The 17,392-nt window shown below is 34.7% G+C and overlaps 3 protein-coding genes across 3 annotated transcripts; 2 read left to right on the top strand and 1 right to left on the bottom strand.

Moving 5' to 3' along the window:
• The first annotated feature begins 625 nt into the window (after positions 1-625).
• LACS8 (AMP-dependent synthetase and ligase family protein) lies at positions 626-4,949 on the top strand. Its single transcript, XM_078963329.1, has 12 exons — positions 626-778; positions 1,332-1,906; positions 2,021-2,101; positions 2,188-2,448; positions 2,830-2,961; positions 3,061-3,234; positions 3,345-3,574; positions 3,652-3,769; positions 3,861-3,992; positions 4,073-4,207; positions 4,286-4,492; positions 4,574-4,949. Exons 2-12 carry the CDS (start codon positions 1,358-1,360, stop codon positions 4,736-4,738), a joined length of 2,184 nt encoding a protein of 727 aa, XP_078819455.1. The 5' UTR covers positions 626-778; positions 1,332-1,357; the 3' UTR covers positions 4,739-4,949.
• A 3,688-nt stretch (positions 4,950-8,637) lies between these two features.
• On the bottom strand, positions 8,638-10,791 carry LOC145006461 (uncharacterized). The gene is made up of 6 exons (XM_078965545.1): positions 10,265-10,791; positions 9,951-10,096; positions 9,689-9,857; positions 9,466-9,564; positions 9,048-9,130; positions 8,638-8,961 (listed from the first exon to the last, which is right to left on the bottom strand). The coding sequence occupies exons 1-6, from the start codon at positions 10,622-10,624 to the stop codon at positions 8,829-8,831; spliced, it is 990 nt and encodes a 329-aa protein (XP_078821671.1). The 5' UTR covers positions 10,625-10,791; the 3' UTR covers positions 8,638-8,828.
• A 928-nt stretch (positions 10,792-11,719) lies between these two features.
• LOC145005432 (Rubisco methyltransferase family protein) lies at positions 11,720-14,552 on the top strand. The gene is made up of 10 exons (XM_078964515.1): positions 11,720-12,185; positions 12,425-12,588; positions 12,683-12,766; positions 12,857-12,968; positions 13,054-13,125; positions 13,220-13,300; positions 13,394-13,566; positions 13,678-13,780; positions 13,852-14,106; positions 14,179-14,552. The coding sequence occupies exons 1-10, from the start codon at positions 11,805-11,807 to the stop codon at positions 14,263-14,265; spliced, it is 1,512 nt and encodes a 503-aa protein (XP_078820641.1). The 5' UTR covers positions 11,720-11,804; the 3' UTR covers positions 14,266-14,552.
• The last annotated feature ends 2,840 nt before the right edge of the window (positions 14,553-17,392 follow it).

Genomic DNA, 17,392 nt, shown 5'->3' with positions numbered 1-17,392 from the left:
CGAGTCCATTCATTAATCTGAGTCATCAGTCGCGACCTTACTCGACGAGTTGAGGCGTCAACTCGTCGAGTCTCTTTTCTTAACTCAAAAGAAAAATACTTAAATTATGATACCTAGAAATCCGGATGTTACATTTTGTTTTTCTATTTCATAGATTTCTTCATCAACAAATGTTGCTACAATTAAACAAAAATAAATAATTTTGCTAAAACATAATACAATAGGAAGTTTGTTCACATTTAGTCATTGAACTTTTTAGAGGGAAACGAACTTTCGATTTTGTTCACATTTAGTCACTAAACTTTTTTTCGTTATCTATTTGCCACTAAACTATTGAAAATGTTCACATTTTACCCTTATGACCGGTAACAGCCGGTCATAAGGGTAAAATGTGAACAGTTTCAATAGTTCAATGACAAATAGATAACGAAAAAAAGTTTAGTGATTAAATGTGACAAAAGTCGAAAGTTCGTTACCCTTTCAAATCATTATCCCAAAAAAATAAGACTCTGGCAATTGAAAATTCACATAAATCATTTTCAAGATCTGCACACGTAATTCAACACCTCATCTATTTCCCTTATTATTAAAGTCAAATAATGATAATATTTATTTCTAGAATTTTATTTTGTCGTAACGAAACAAAGTAAATTCATATATTTCTTGAAAGGATCACACATATCTTGACTACAGAAGATTTTAAAGCTTCTATTTATACCTTTCTCCGCCTTCCCCAAACAATGCTCCATGGTTTTAACAATTCCACTCATTCCTAAAGGTCTGTACCCCTATTTCCTGTAATTGTTCTTCAATACACAGCTAATCTTTTCGTGATTTGACTGGTTTTAGATTTCACAAATTTTACTGTTTTGCCAACTCGTTTCTATCTTTTATGTGATTATTATTAGTTTGTGTGATGTTATATATGATTCGGTTGTAATTTTATAGGGTTTGAATCGATCACCGACTTATTTTATCATCGCTAAATGTATTGCGTAAGGTTCACGCATGTAATCTATAGTTTTGATTCAGTTTCGTGATTATCATACTTTTTCTCTTGATCAGAGCTGTACATATTGTTTATCAGGTAGTGCGATGAATGTTTGTGTTTTCTGGAATCCTAGATTTGTGATTTTGATGATACGAAATTGGATCACTAGCCTAAAATATTTTCGTGATGCAATTTCTTCCATATTAGTTGATTATGCACTTCTTTCTAGCTGTTTCCTTCTATTAATTGAAAGCATATAAACATGTTGCCGTTCATAAATTTGTTGTCGGATCATTGCTTGAGCTCAACAATGAATGGTTTATTTGTGACAACCTTTCAGGTTGATATCATTTTGGATTACGTATAATGGATGATTCAGAGGGAAGTCTCGTCAATACTCCTACAGCTGAAGAGATAGCTGTTGGTGGTGGTTTCCTCTCCAGTCTCATGGAAGACAAATACAGTGCTGCAGTTGCAGTTATTTTCGCCATTGCTGTCCCACTGGTTCTTTCTTCCATGTTCCTCGGGAAGAAGAAGGTGAAACAAAGAGGTGTTCCTGTTGAAGTTGGTGGTGAGGCAGGTTTTACCATGCGAAATGTCAGATCAAGCAAATTAGTTGAAGTTCCATGGGAAGGGGCTACAACCATGGCTGCACTCTTTGAACAGTCTTGTAAGAAACATTCACATTATCGGTTTCTAGGTACACGAAAGCTTGTTGAAAGAGACTTTGTTACTGGTAATGATGGAAGAAAGTTTGAAAAGCTTCATCTTGGGGAATTTCAGTGGGAGACATATGGACAGATATTCGAACGTGTTTGCAACTTTGCATCTGGACTTATTCGCCTTGGTCATGACCCTGATACCCGAATTGCCATCTTTTCTGACACACGAGCAGAATGGTTTATTGCATTTGAGGTAGATACCCATACCCCCCCCCCCCCCCCCCCCCCCTCTCTCTCTCTCTCTCTCTCTCTCTATCTCTTCTGATATATTGATAGAACACTAACTACAAGAACACTATGGTTTCAGGGGTGTTTCAGGCAGAATATAACTGTTGTAACCATATATGCATCATTAGGTGATGATGCCCTAATTCACTCTCTTAATGAGGTGAAAACACACTTTTCTTTTGTTGTTGATGCTTTTGGTTTTGTTTAATTTCTTAAAGTTCTTCTGATGGTATAAATCTTCTACAGACAGCAGTATCTACCTTGATCTGTGATTCTAAGCTATTGAAGAAAGTGGCTTCAGTTAGTTCAAGCTTGAAAACTGTTAAGAATGTCATATACTTTGAGAGTGATAATACTGAAGTTTCCACTAATATCAGTGATTGGAAAGTTTCTGCTTTCTCTGAAGTTGAGAAACTGGGGCAGGCAAGTCCAGCTCCTGCTAGGTTTCCTATCAAGAAAGATGTCGCAGTTATCATGTATACAAGTGGCAGCACAGGTTTACCAAAGGTTTGATTTTGCCCTTATTCTCCTAGGCTGCATTTGTATTATTTATAAACAAAGGGTAACATGGTCATTTTGTCCTGTCCGTTTAGTCTAAAAAAGAAACAAACTTTACCTATACGACACTTTATCCAAACATACATCATTATCCATTCAGCCACTTCACTCTTATATGACATATATGAGAAGGGTATTTACGTCTTTTCTACATACAAGAGATCAAGAGCGAGTTCATGTCCCACCTTTTTTTAGGGGGACACAAACTTGCAATTTTTATCCCATTGACATCAGTCTCATGTCAAACACAGTACAACCTGTTATGTCTTGTATAGCAAGAACAACTGGGCCCCATAATTTGATGCTGACGTGGCAATGATGTGTATTCAGGGGGTGATGATGACTCATGGGAATGTAGTGGCAACCGCAGCTGCAGTGATGACTGTGGTCCCAGGGCTTTCACCAAGTGATGTCTACTTGGCATACTTACCATTGGCTCATATATTCGAATTGGCTGCTGAGGTAAACATACATGATGCATTATGCATATACATAAAATAAACCACCAGCTCCCATTTGTATGTATGATCTTCATACACACTGTTTTTACTTTTTATGCAGACTGTGATGATGACAGCTGGCGCATCAATTGGGTATGGTTCAGCCCTGACATTAACAGACTCATCTAATAAAATCAAGAAAGGAACCAAAGGAGATGCATCTGTTTTGAAGCCAACTTTATTGGCATCTGTTCCAGCTATTCTAGATCGTGTTCGTGATGGAGTGTTAAAAAATGTATGTATTAGACTTATCTTGTTATATGGCAAGAGATTTTGTCTTTCTTTTTAACTTATTGAATTATTATTATTATTATTATTATTATTATTATTATTATTATTTTATAGGTTGAAGGAAAGGGGGGTTTGACTACAAAGCTTTTTAACTTAGCTTACAAAAGACGGTTGACATCAATAGAAGGAAGCTGGCTAGGGGCATGGGGGGTAGAAAAGGTATTTTGGGATGCTATTGTTTTTAAGAAGATACGTTCCATACTTGGAGGAGACATTCGTTTCATGCTATGTGGTGGTGCTCCTTTAGCTGCAGATACACAACGCTTTATCAATGTCTGCATTGGGTATGTATTATTACTAATATATTAATATACATATTGTGTGTAAATGTTTTATTTTTTTATTTTTTATTTTATTTCAGGACTCCAATTGGGCAAGGATATGGGCTGACAGAAACATGTGCTGGAGCTGCTTTCTCTGAGTTTGATGATCCTTCTGTTGGACGTGTTGGTCCTCCTCTTCCTTGTGGCTACATTAAGGTATAATAATAATACATTTCTTTACCAAAAAAAAAAGCAATCTACTTTTTGCAATAAAAAAATAATGCAAAAAATATGATTTGTATTGCAGCTTGTTTCGTGGGATGAAGGTGGGTATTTGACATCGGACAAACCAATGCCACGTGGCGAGGTGGTTATTGGTGGACACAGTGTAACCGCTGGTTACTTTAACAATGAGGAAAAAACTAATGAGGCTTACAAGGTGTGTGTGTTTGTGTGTAATTTTAATTCATGACTTTTGAGTTTTGACTTGATTATTTGTTTTTTTTTTTTGGGTGAAAGGTTGATGAAACTGGGATGCGTTGGTTTTACACTGGGGATATCGGAAGGTTTCACCCTGATGGATGCCTTGAAATCATTGACAGAAAGAAAGATATTGTGAAACTCCAACATGGAGAGTACATCTCTTTAGGAAAGGTAGGGCCCACATAATAACATTGGAGTGAGTGGCAGTGGGACAAGTATTTATTTGACTTTTTGTTTGACCTATTATAGGTGGAGGCAGCACTTGCATCAAGCAAGTATGTGGAAAACGTAATGTTACACGCAGACCCCTTCCACAGTTATTGTGTGGCGTTAGTAGTCCCTGCACCCCAGGTTCTTGAGCAATGGGCCAAAAGTAATGGCGTTAGTTACAGTGATTATGCTGAGCTTTGTGCTAAAAAAGAGGCTGTCTCCGAGGTCCAGCAATCTCTCTCCAAGGTTATATTTCAATAATAAAGATGAGGGTATTTACGTCTTTTTTTTCACATATGAGAAATCAACTGTCAATTTGTTTTGTAGGTAGGAAAAGAGGCGAAGTTGGACAAGTTTGAGCTTCCTGCAAAGATAAAGCTGATGCCAGAAGCATGGACGCCTGAGTCTGGATTGGTGACAGCTGCACTAAAGTTAAAGAGGGAACAATTGAAGGCCAAATTTAAGGATGATCTGCAAAAGCTATACGGGTGATTGATGTGCTCATGGCGTAGTAGTAGTAGTTAGGAGGATACATCGTTTGTTTAATGTTTTTTACTATTTGTTATGGTTCTTTTCATACGTGACAATTTCATGTACAAGATTCATGTTTTGTTTTGCTTTCTAGTTTTTACTTTTTCTTGTGTGGCCATACTACCCGTTGGCTTTCTAAATTTTATAGAAAACGTATCAGACATTCCAATTATCCACCAAATCCCACTTTTAAACAACACAAAATATTCTTCAACAAAACGCATTATTTTACTGTACGTATAGAGAAATACTAAATATGATATATCGTTAGGATATGGACTCTTGGGTTTGCTTGTCAAAATAAATAAGGTGTTAACGTCAAACTTTTCAACTATTGCGGGCTTAAGGTTTTATTATTAATTAATAATGAGTTCATTTTCATGATTCGTGTTTATCTGTTGTTAAAACTTGTTAGACCAAATCAATAAATAGTATTTATTGGGTAATAGGGTTAGAGGGTAGGAATTAAGTCTACGGTCTCAAATTGTAGGGATCATTTTGTATTTTTTTACATTTAATGTTTAATAAATAAGAATTCATTTTCATGACTTTGTCGGATTAGACTATTCTATACCATTTTTATTCTTTTTTGCCTTGATCGAGTCATATATCTTTTTACTCTAGACATAACTCATGTCGACTCAATACAAAATTGACTCGATCAGATTTGATTGGGTCCTAGACTATCATTCTTATCATAGATGATATTATAGACTATCATTATTGAAAATTTTGTTTTGTCAAAATAGTTAAGAGATGTTAGAGTTAACTGTTGCAATTGTTGGGGGCTTGGTGAATTCTTCTTATTGATTAGTTAATTTACTTTCATGTGTTAGTGTTACAACTTGTTGACTGAGTTTGTTGATTATCAATTTGGAGTTAGTAATAGTATTTACAGAGAGAGTGCACGGCGTGACTTTTGCTGGTGCTATGTAAGCACAATGCCACCACATAAGAATATAAGGGTTGTTTAGGACATATAACTTAATAAAATTTAATAATAATTTAATAGAATTATTTTATATATGTTAATTGATTAATTATAGAAGGAAAATTTATTAATTATAATTTGTAAGTGTGTATTTACCATTTTTTTAGACTTACACTGTAGATGGAACTTTTTATTGGATGAAATTTCAGTTTTCAATAGTAAAATGATTTAATTTAGAACTATACGATGAATAGGATATAATAATATAACTAGATATAATTTGAAATTTTAACAAATGTAAAGGTATCTTTTAATATCTATATTAAGCAAGTTAGAAGGAACTTGCTATGAAAAAATAAAAAGTATTGGAATCTAAGTTATTTCACAAAGACTTGCCATGGTAAGGAAGAAGGGGGGAACAGGCACACTTGGAGAGCGCAGTACAACGGAGAGTTGTATGCTGCGTTCGGGAAGGATGAATCGCTCCCGAAAAGGAATCTATTGATTCTCTCCCAATTGGTTGGACCGTAGGTGCGATGATTTACTTCACGGGCGAGGTCTCTGGTTCAAGTCCAGGATGGCCCAGCTGCGCCAGGGAAAAGAATAGAAGAAGCGTCTGACTCCTTCATGCATGCACTGAATATACTTAAAGCGTATTTTGTTCTAAGACTACGCAGTCAGGGGCGGAGCCACCTTAGGGCCAGGGTAGGCCAGGCGCACCCTCAAATTTTCATTTTTTTTTTTTTTGCATTCATAATTAAAATATTATTTGATTGCAATTTATTTAAAAGATATTTTTAGTTCAATTGGTAAGATATTGTACCTCCTTCCTTAACCTCTCAAGTTCGATTATGTTCCATTACATTTGGGTTTTTTTTAAATAATTCATTTTTAAATTTACATTTTGACCCTTCATATTTATTTAGAAATTCACTTCTTTTAGTAAGTTAGTTTTCAAATTTTATATATTTTACACCTCAAGTTTTATAAATTTGCAAAATTTCATTTTTAGATAATTTTCTTTAGTTTTTAGTTTTTTTAGATTTATTTTTTTTAGACATAAAAAAATTGTATTTTGGACTATATTCACTTTTCATATAAAACCTTCAAAATCAATGGGCTCTCTCTCTCTCTCTCTCTCTCTCTCTCTATATATATATATATATATATATATATATATATATATATATATATATATATATATATATATATATATATATATATATATTATTTTGTAAGGACCACCCTAAAATTTTCTTTTGGCTTCGCCCTTCTACGCAGTGTCATGCATTTTTACTGTTGGCGAATGCTTAGTTGGCATGTTTACCACCATTAAACACGGGCCATAGGGTCATTTTCACAGCCGGTATAATATCGGCGGAGAGTTTCTACCAAGGGAAATTTTTTGAAAAAGTGGACGTTGGATGGGATTTGTGAACGTTGCAAATGATCGTTGCCATATTTATTTATTTTCATTTTTTCTTACAACTATAAATACAAACATATACTCCATATCACAATCTAATCACTCAAACATATATTCATCTTACCTTTTTGAAAAAATTCTCTAAGAAAAATGACAAATCCATTACAAAATTGTAAGTTGTTGCTAATCATTAAGAAAACTGTTGTTAAATCATGGAAAGCGGTTATAGAAACGGTGCAAGAAGAAGAAGAAGAAGAAGTCAAATCTAGGCCACCTAAGACGCGGAAGATGCTTTTCAGAGATCGTTGGAATGCAAATACTGTCTAATGACACACTACTTCAATGAAAATTCTGTTTACGGGGAACACCGGTTTCGACGTCAATTCTGAATGGCGAAACCTTTATATCTTCGTATAGTAGGTGACGTCAACATTTCTGAATATATTAGACAATGTCGATGCAAGAGGTGCGGATGGGTTTTCAGAAATACAAAAATGTGCAGTTACGGTTCGTCAATCAGCATACGGTTCCGTTTCTGATTCATTAGACGAATATTTTCAAATGTTTGAGGGGGTAGCTAGGGATAGTTTGGATGAGTTTTGTAGATTCATTGTCACGATTTATGGTCTAAGGTATCTACGTAAACTCACTTTTGCTGACGTTTAATCATCATTTGTTCATCATGCTACTGTTCATGGCTTTCGTGGTATACTTGGAAGTTTGGATTGTCTTAATTGGGCTAGGGGTAGTTGTCATGATGCATGGCAAGAACAATTTACATGGGGTGATAAGGGTCATCCTATAGTCATACTTGAAGTTGTTGCGTCACATGATCTTTGGATTTAACATGCATTTTTTGGTGCTCTCGGCTCAAACAACAATATTAATGTTTTAGACATGTCGCCCACATTCAATGGGTTTTGTGATTGGTCCGCACCTAACTGTCCATTTCAAGAGAATGGAACGATGTACGATTATGGGTATTATCTTGTTGATGATATATACCATGAATTTGTTGTGTTTGTGAAAACGCTAACATGTCCGGGTGATCCAAAATGCATAAAGTATAAAACGTACCAAGAAAAGGCTAGGAAGGATATCAAACAAACATTTGGAGTCCTCAAGAAGTGTTGGCATATACTACAACATCCGGTTCATCCTCAAAGTGTGGAAAAACTCGCTTGTATCATGTATGCATGTATCATTTTACATAATATGATTTTGGGAAACGGACATAGAATAATTTGTCAATTTCAATCAAATGACAATGCATCCTCAAGTGTATCCTCAAGTGCTCCAATACCGCCCGGTTCCATCCCATGGCGTGCAAGAAGTAGGGCGATACGTGACAATAAAAAACACCACGATCTTCGCAACGATATGGCAGAACATATATGTCGGGTTAATGACATTGATTTAAATGAGCCAATTGACAATGATATCAAATGTAATGTTTTTAATTTATGAAATGTTTTTAGCATTGGCAAGAATTATACCACACCCTTTAGCCTAAGCGTAAAAAAGTGATACATACATTATATAGACACATTTACACAATTGTCGACATCAAAATAGAAAAAAAGGTAATGAACTCCAACTGAACATATATAACTTGCTATTTCCACATTTTTATGCATTGAAATTATGTAATACATTAAATATGGCCTTAGAACAACGAATACATATGATATACATCACTCCTCTTTTGAAGCAAGTGAGATGGGTGCAACAGGAACTGTTGACAAAGATGGCCTCAAGAGAACATACAAAGAAGGGCCCAAAAATGGAATCACCGAAAACGGAAGAAGCCAAAACCCCTTGTCCTCCCTGTAAATGCAAACCATATAATAAATAATTCAGAATATTTTAAAATCTTGATTCACATTATGAAGTCAATAATAAAAAAATCTCACCATTTTCGAGCACTCATGTCATTGTAAACCCAAAAAGGCGCAAACGTAGATAACAGTGCAAAATCAATGCTTGTAGCATGTATCTGCGAGAAACAAAAAGGGCCTTTTAGTAACTTTGCATTGTCAGACAAGACAAGACACAACATGACATGACTAATATCAGTAGGTCAAAAAATTGCAACTTTTTTGTCTCATACAAAAAAATGAGCAAGAAACTTGTCTTGTCATGTAGTCATGATTCTGTTCTGTTTTGTCTTACCATGTCATGTCACATACAATATTGTACTGCTATATCTAGTACAATATTGTCTTGTTATATCTGTTATCTAGTAGTGTTCGATCCTATCATATCATGTCATGTCATGTCTATCACAATATTATTGTCTTGTTATTGTTGGATCAAAAATAGGGGACTTACGAGTCTACTCCCTCCAAAATATTGCAAATACTCCTTCCAATCATCCCCAGAGGCCAAACCCGCATAGGTAATTAGACCTAATCCTACAGCAAATGTTATCTGGTGTGTAGTTATTGAAATGAAGTAGGAAATTCATCTCATATCAAGTAGGGCTATATACAAGAAATAGCAGCTTACATTTTTTTTTTTGGATAATTTTGAAGTTTAAGGACTAGAATCTTACCCCAGCTGTCAGTTTTGACTCAAGAAAGTTTAAAGGCCATTTTTTCAGCTCAGCTTCTTCGGTTGGTGGTGGTGGTGGTTTCCAAAGAACAAAATAAGGTATAAGAGCATATGCACCCAAGAAGAATGAAAGTATCAGAAAAGGAAACACAGGAACACTCCCTTTTGAGCTGCGAAATGGGACAATTTTCAAATCTCTTAATCATGAACAAGAAATCCATGAATCAAAATATCAAAGCTAAAGATTACGATTGACTGGGTACCTTCTGCCTGATGGAATCAGCAGCATACAATAGAGTAAAGGCCATAATCCCATAATGTTCCATAGACTCACAATCACATGGTTCAGTTGGAAACCATCGTCCCCAATTAAATAGCAAAGCTTTTTCACCAGATACATGTCCGTCGACTGGAAAGTACACCGGTTCAAATAATTATCGATGTATGAATGATTGAATTCATCCCATTGCATAAAATTACTTGAATTTATCATCATAATTTCATCCCTATTAGGCAATCAGGGCTAAATTGCAACAGATAAAGTTAACGAAAACCAAAATAATTCACAAATCAATACCGGAGTCTGGTTGGGTGCGAGAATGAAAATATAATACATGAGTCCACCCCACAGCAAGAAGATTAAAAACGAAGTCGTCCGACCGCCGCTACCACCACCAGCACCAATCTCGCCGTCAACTTTCATTGAATCTTTTTGCTCCAAATCAGGTTCTTGTGGTTTCTGGGTGTCTAATGAATTCCGACGGATTTGAAGGTGACCTCTTTTTGTCAATTGGGGGAATTTTAATTTATATCTTGCATTGGTAATTTGTAAAGAAAGAGGGAGAGTCGAGGTTTTTAAGTTTGGAAGTTTGTGCTTAGGGTTTTGGGAATGGATGGAAGGGAAGTTGCAGGAAATGGGGGTGGTATGAGATAACATGGTAAAACTCTTGAAGTAGGAGGCACAAGAGGATATAGATACAGAATAATGGTATATGGGTAGTTCGACACACTGGTTCCAACGGCGTTGGAGACGATTCCATTGCTTGATTGCTTCCAAATACTCCACGTTCTTGTTTGTTACTGCATTTTTAGATACCTTTTTCCTAAATTATTTTGTATAAGAATATATGAACAAATGACTTACCTATGATACATTCTACATAACTACCTTTTAGAATTAGTTTAGGATTAAATTTATATTTGCTATTTAAATATTAAAAAAATAAATTAAAACACTAAAATCTATATCATATATCCTAAAAACTCGTTGCTAATATACCTTATGTAATGAATTTTAAGATATTTTTTGGTTGATGTGACAAAATAAATAGCACCTTTAAGAAGTAAAAACTTGTAACTTAAAAGTTATGAATGCTTTTAAGGAGTGTTTGACTAAACCTATTAAAACAATTTATTAGAAGTTTCATACTGCTATAAGTTAAAAAAAATGTTTGGATGAAAAATAACTTATTCCGGTAAGAAACTTCTAATAAATCATTTTTTATATACCGATTAATCTCCGCTACAAACATGAGGTTATGTCTTATTTTCTGAAGTTTCAACAGACGAACCTACATGACTATATGGGTTAAGTAGTGTTAGATTTTGAACATTAATAAGTGGATTACTGACCATATCTTCAACATATCATACTAAACATCATAAATAAAATGGTTATAGTTCTATATTTGGATACCAATAAGATGTCATTTAATTTTATTTATTTATTTTTAATTTTTATATGATTACCTTCAGTCTTGTTGTATATATTATATTTTTCAAATTTTGGTAAGATTGATTGTGATTTAAAAAAAATTATTTTTACTTTTATAGAAAACGTATTGATAAATTAATTTTATCTATAAAATTATGTGTTCAAAATATTTTAGAGTTTTCACTTTGTAACATTCTATTAGGTTAGATTGGCAAAGTTAAACTATTTAGTGATCAAATTGCAAAAAACGAAAGATAGGGTGGTAAAAGTAGGATTAAGATTTTCCAACGGGCAAAGAGTTACAACAACCGTCAAAACGACCAACGCACCAGTATCCACTCTACTCGAAAGCAAGCTTCAGTAGATAAGGTTTTTCCCTCTCCTCCACCCTCCGTCTCCGGCCATGGCGGAAGCTTCCAGGATCTTCCAGACCACACTCATGCCTTCATTATCGCAAAGTTTATCCCTCAGAAAGCCTTGCTCTCTGACGATCGCTCAACGAAAAACCTCACCAACGATCATCCGCTGCACGATCTCCACCAGCAGCAGCGATACAGCTAAGGCTGCCGCGGCTCCTCAGCCGATACCTTGGGGTTGCGAAATAGATTCTCTGGAGAACGCGGCTTCGTTGCAGAAATGGCTGACGGATTCCGGTTTGCCGCCTCAGAAAATGGACCTACGGAAGGTTGATGTTGGAGAGCGGGGTCTTGTTGCGAATAATAACATCAGGAAGGGGGAGAAAATTCTATTTGTACCTCCCTCACTCGTCATCTCCGCCAATTCGGTATGATATCTCTTATTTGATTATTACATACATAGACCTGAACGATGCATCTATGTTGCTCAAATTGATTTGATTCAAAGCTTCATTCAACTGACCATCACATTTGGAGAGTTAATTAGGTTACATTTTAAAGCTTCAAAGCATGTCCAGTTAGGGCATTGAGGTTTATTAATACATGGAACTAGAAACCCTAAAAACTGATTTGATCATAACTTTTTACACTGAATTTTGGAAATCAGGAGTGGAGTTTTCCAGAAGCAGGGGAAGTTTTGAAGAGATATGATGTACCAGATTGGCCATTGATTGCAACTTACCTAATTAGTGAAGCAAGTCTTATGAAATCGTCTAGATGGAGCAACTATATATCAGCCTTACCAAGACAGCCTTACTCCCTTTTATACTGGTAACATTTCCTTGATCTTATTCCACAGTCTCCTTCAGTAATTTAAGGATCCATGCTCAGTATTTTCCCCTACAGCATATTTGTATTATTTCAGGACACGAGCTGAATTAGATAGGTATTTGGAAGCATCACAGATTAGAGAACGAGCAATTGAAAGAATCAACAATGTAACTGGAACGTATGCAGACATTTTCTCTATCTTTGTTCAGTTATCTCTACCCCTGAAAAATCTTATACATTGTAATGCCTGTTTTAATCTTTTTTTCAGATATAATGACTTGAGAGACAGAATTTTTTCCAAGCATCCTAATTTATTTCCTGAAGAGGTGTTCAACATGGAAACATTTAGATGGTCATTCGGTATTCTTTTTTCAAGATTGGTGAGTTACATAACAAATTGTAATTACTAATCTTTATATTATTATTAATATTAAATGGTCTGGATCTTGTTTGTTACTGTTACAGGTTAGGTTACCTTCACTGGATGGAAGGGTTGCCTTAGTCCCTTGGGCAGATATGCTGAATCATAGCTGTGATGTATGTATTAAAAACCAATGTCTCATTTACTTAAATCAAGATAACTTAATAGTAACTGACAATAACTAGAATTTTGTTTTTTCGTTGTTGACAGGTGGAAACCTTTTTGGATTATGATAAATCATCAAAAGGAGTTGTATTCACAACTGATCGTCCATATCAGCCAGGTGAGCAGGTAATCATGTTACAAAATTCTCTCTTTTAAGTATACTTCATGTAAACTCTCACATGGAAATTAACTTTTGTAACTCCAAATTTCCTTCTGCAGGTGTTCATTTCATATGGCAGAAAATCTAATGGAGAACTCCTGCTCTCATATGGATTTGTGCCAAGACAAGGGACAAACCCACGTGACTCAGTTGAGTTGCCATTGTCCCTTAAAAAATCAGATAAATGTTATCAAGAGAAACTGGAAGCTCTGAAAAAGAACGGGTTATCAGCGTGAGTTCATCACATCCAAGATGTTTTTAGGTTATTCTATGACGAGGGCAATTACGTCTTTTACTTGTATGAAAAATTCTGATTTCATATGTGTGATTTTGTATGTATCAGATCACAGTGTTTTCCTTTACAAGTGACTGGTTGGCCATTGGAGCTGATGGCATACGCGTATTTAGCTGTGAGTCCCCCTAGTATGAGTGGAAAGTTTGAAGAGGTAAGACATAAACAGTCTTTTAGTTGCATTGAGTATTTATATTAAGATTTAAAGCAATATATTATATTCAGATGGCTGCAGCAGCATCAAATAAATCCACCACCAATAAGGAGATCAGGTATCCTGAACTAGAGGAACAAGCATTCCAGTTTATCTTGGATAACTGTGAATCCAGCATTTCAAAGTACACCAAATTCCTTCAGGCAAGTGGATCAATGGATTTGGATATAACATCTCCAAAGCAACTCAACCGAAAAGTGTTCCTTAAACAGCTAGCTGTAGACTTGTGCAATAGTGAACAGAGAATTCTCTTTCGTGCTCAATACGTAAGGACACTTTTGCCCCTTTCACTACATCCTCATGCTATCTTTTTTGATGTGATTTGTGGGAACTTGCAGATATTGAGGAGAAAATTAAGGGATATGAAGAAAGGTGAGCTCAAGGCTCTAAATTTGTTTGATAGTGTCACAAAGTTTTTCAAATGAATGGCCAGATATGAACACACACACACACACACACATGGCTATTTAATACTTGGATATTTTGTCAGACCTTCAACAAGATTGTAAACAGGTATATCAACCATTTGCAATAAATATTCCTCAGGGTTTAAATTGTAGTGTGTAATCAATTATTATTTTTTTTTTATTTTTTTTTTTTAATTTGCAATTAGCAAATTACATTTTGAACCAAGTCTGTGTTGGTATATCCTTGTAGAAACTGGTTAAAATTGACCCTGGTGCTGTATAATGGTAAAAAGTGTTTATTAGCATATTGAGGTTTGGTATTTGCTGATAAGCATTTTTTAACGTTTAGAGGGAATAAAATAAGAAGTGCTTATTAATCAAATCTTGAAAAAAATTCCAGCCAATAACTCCACCAATTTACACCCTGATCCATAATTTCCACCCCAAAAACTCTTATACCAGTTTTCTCTTTTTCTATGTAGCATTATGTGAGAAAAAGTTATATATATTAATAATAGGGAAATTTTCAAAAAAAAAAAAAAAAAAAAAAATCCCTAAACTTTGGCATTATTTATGAAAACTCTCATCCGTAGAATTTGTACTTATTTGAAATTTTAGCCGGTAGAAAACTCCCATTCGGTTGCAAAGTTTTTTCAAAAACAAAAATAGTTTTTTTTTTTTGGGGTGTGTGTGTGTGAAATTAAAGCGACTTTCTAATGGTTTTTTCGTAAATAAACGAATTTTTAGTGGCTTTGCAAACACAAAGATATTATTTTTCCAATATATAATAAATATAATAAGAACATCTTCTCCATGATATTATTAAAATACACAACATACAAATCATTTGGATAAATCGTTTTGGATGATTCGCTGAAAGAAATACACAAAGACGTACTTTTTTGTATATGGATATTATGCATATGTCAATGTGCATATGCATCACAACTGAAAAGTAGATCAGTAGGGATTTGTTATAGGAAAGTTGTAATTCACTTCGATCATTTTTCCATGGATATAAAACTCATTGAAATCCAAGTTTATACGAGGAAGTTACAAGTCGTAGAAGTATACGATGTAAAGTACATTACCTTTTTGTATACCAAGGCTATTAAACGATCATATAAAGGCCTTACATGATTGTGTAAGTATCACGAAGTGCCCAAACATGAAATAATGAAAGTAAATGATAATGTTGGTCATCAGAGGATTACACGATCGTGTAAGTATGTTGAGATGCATAAATTGAATTTCTAAGAAGTAGTTTGCCATTTTGGTGCTTTTGTGGAGTTACAATGTTATGTAACTCATTACATGATTGTGTAATCTGATGGTGTAAGTGTAACATTGTTGGTCCCCTCTTAACCCATTAAAAGTGTGCTTGAGAGAAAATTACTCATTCTTGTCTAAACCATCAAATTCAGAAAAAAGTGGGTGTATTTGAGAGTTTTATTTTTGTTAGAAATTGTGCCCATAATCACAACAGTTGGTAAAATTACTATTAATTGTTATTAATTGTATGGTCCTTTTAGATTACACAAAAAGACAAATATTAGCAACAAATGACACAATAATTTTTTTGGGGTCTAGTTTGGTAATTAATTAAGGCTTTAATTAATTAATAAAAAACTTGTAGCCAGGGGCTTAAATGTAAGGATTTGAAGGTCAAATCTTTAGGATATTTACCAAACTTATGGATAATTACTTGGTGACCAAGTAATTATCCCATATGGGTTCCTAAGCCTCCTTATAAATAGAGAATCACATAACCGGATTTAATCCGATCTTTTAACCCTAATTTTGATGATTGCACTACCATATCCTCTCCTTGATTTTCATCTGCTACACGGTGCGTAGCCACTCCTATGCACATGTGTAAATTCATTACATTGCACATAATCAATGCTATATGGTCTGTAGGATGCGATTCCAAATTTCGGTTTTGGTGTTCATGTAACGCCTACTTTTGGGAATGTTTACATCAAATTTATTTAATTTAAGTGTTTAAGGATGATGAGTTTTATGAAGGAAACAGAAGCGCGACACAGATAAGTTCGGTCAGGACACAACTAAAAACCATTAGTCTCAACGCAATGCTGCTATTTACATAAAACCCTAAACATTGGGCCTTGTGATCTAATTAAGGATATTAACTCTTAGGGTTGCCTCATTTTGCAACTTCATTCCTCATAAACGTTTCTCCTAAAACCCTAATCTCTATTTCATGAGTTGTTGAGCTTTCAAGCTTTTGGTGTATATATTGAAGGTGAAGGAAGTTCCTTTTTGGTGCCAATAAGCTAGATCTTGTGGCATTTCAAACTTTGACCAATTGGCTTTTGACAAGTTTGACTTTCGGTTAAACTTTAAGGATTGAACTATAAACTGAGGGTTGACCTCTGATTGTTGTCTAGGTGTTCGTGAGACGGTTCGTGCGAGGTTGTGTACGTAGTTGTGATTCTCTAGCTTTCTGTTTAGGTGAATTATCTTACTATATTATGTGTTACAATATATATCCTCTATATGTTAGTGTACTGTAGTATGTTGATTAGGTAAATAGGCTAGTATAGTCTTTTTCCTATTGATTACGTGATTTTTTTGACTATGTGGTTGTATGATATGTAGACATATTATGTTGAGAGGTTGATGGTGGATCAACACTGAAGTTGAGAGCTGAGATGCTCAAGGGTTGATGGTGGATCAACATTGGAACCGAGAGCCTAGATACCCAATGTTGATGGTGGATCGGTACCGAAGCTAAGAGCATTGTTTGTATGTAGTGTATGTGTATTATGTTATGTGATATTTTGGGGAATTCAATAAGATTTATGCTTACAACTGTGAATTAAATGTTTTTCAAGTTATGCTTCTGGCAGTAATAAAACTCCAACTTGTCTATGTCGCATGCAGATCACTAATGATTATGTTTTAAGACTTCTGCTATTTTATAACTATTATGATATATTGTTTTTATGATAGGATTTTAAAATATTTGGTATTTCTATCTTTATGGAAAAATGAATGTTTTACTTATGTTTTTAAAAGAAAAACTTAGTTTGAAGATGTGTAAGGAGTGGGGATTCTTTGGGTTAATAAGAGAAGAACCAAATGGCTTACATCCTAACGATATCAGGTGTTGCCCTCCATA

This window comes from Lactuca saligna, chromosome 7, assembly GCF_052625555.1.
Source record: "Lactuca saligna cultivar CGN05327 chromosome 7, ASM5262555v1, whole genome shotgun sequence".
Classification (NCBI taxonomy): Eukaryota; Viridiplantae; Streptophyta; class Magnoliopsida; order Asterales; family Asteraceae; genus Lactuca; species Lactuca saligna.
Note: the sequence above shows the minus strand (reverse complement) of the source record. Positions and strands in the feature narration are given on the sequence as shown.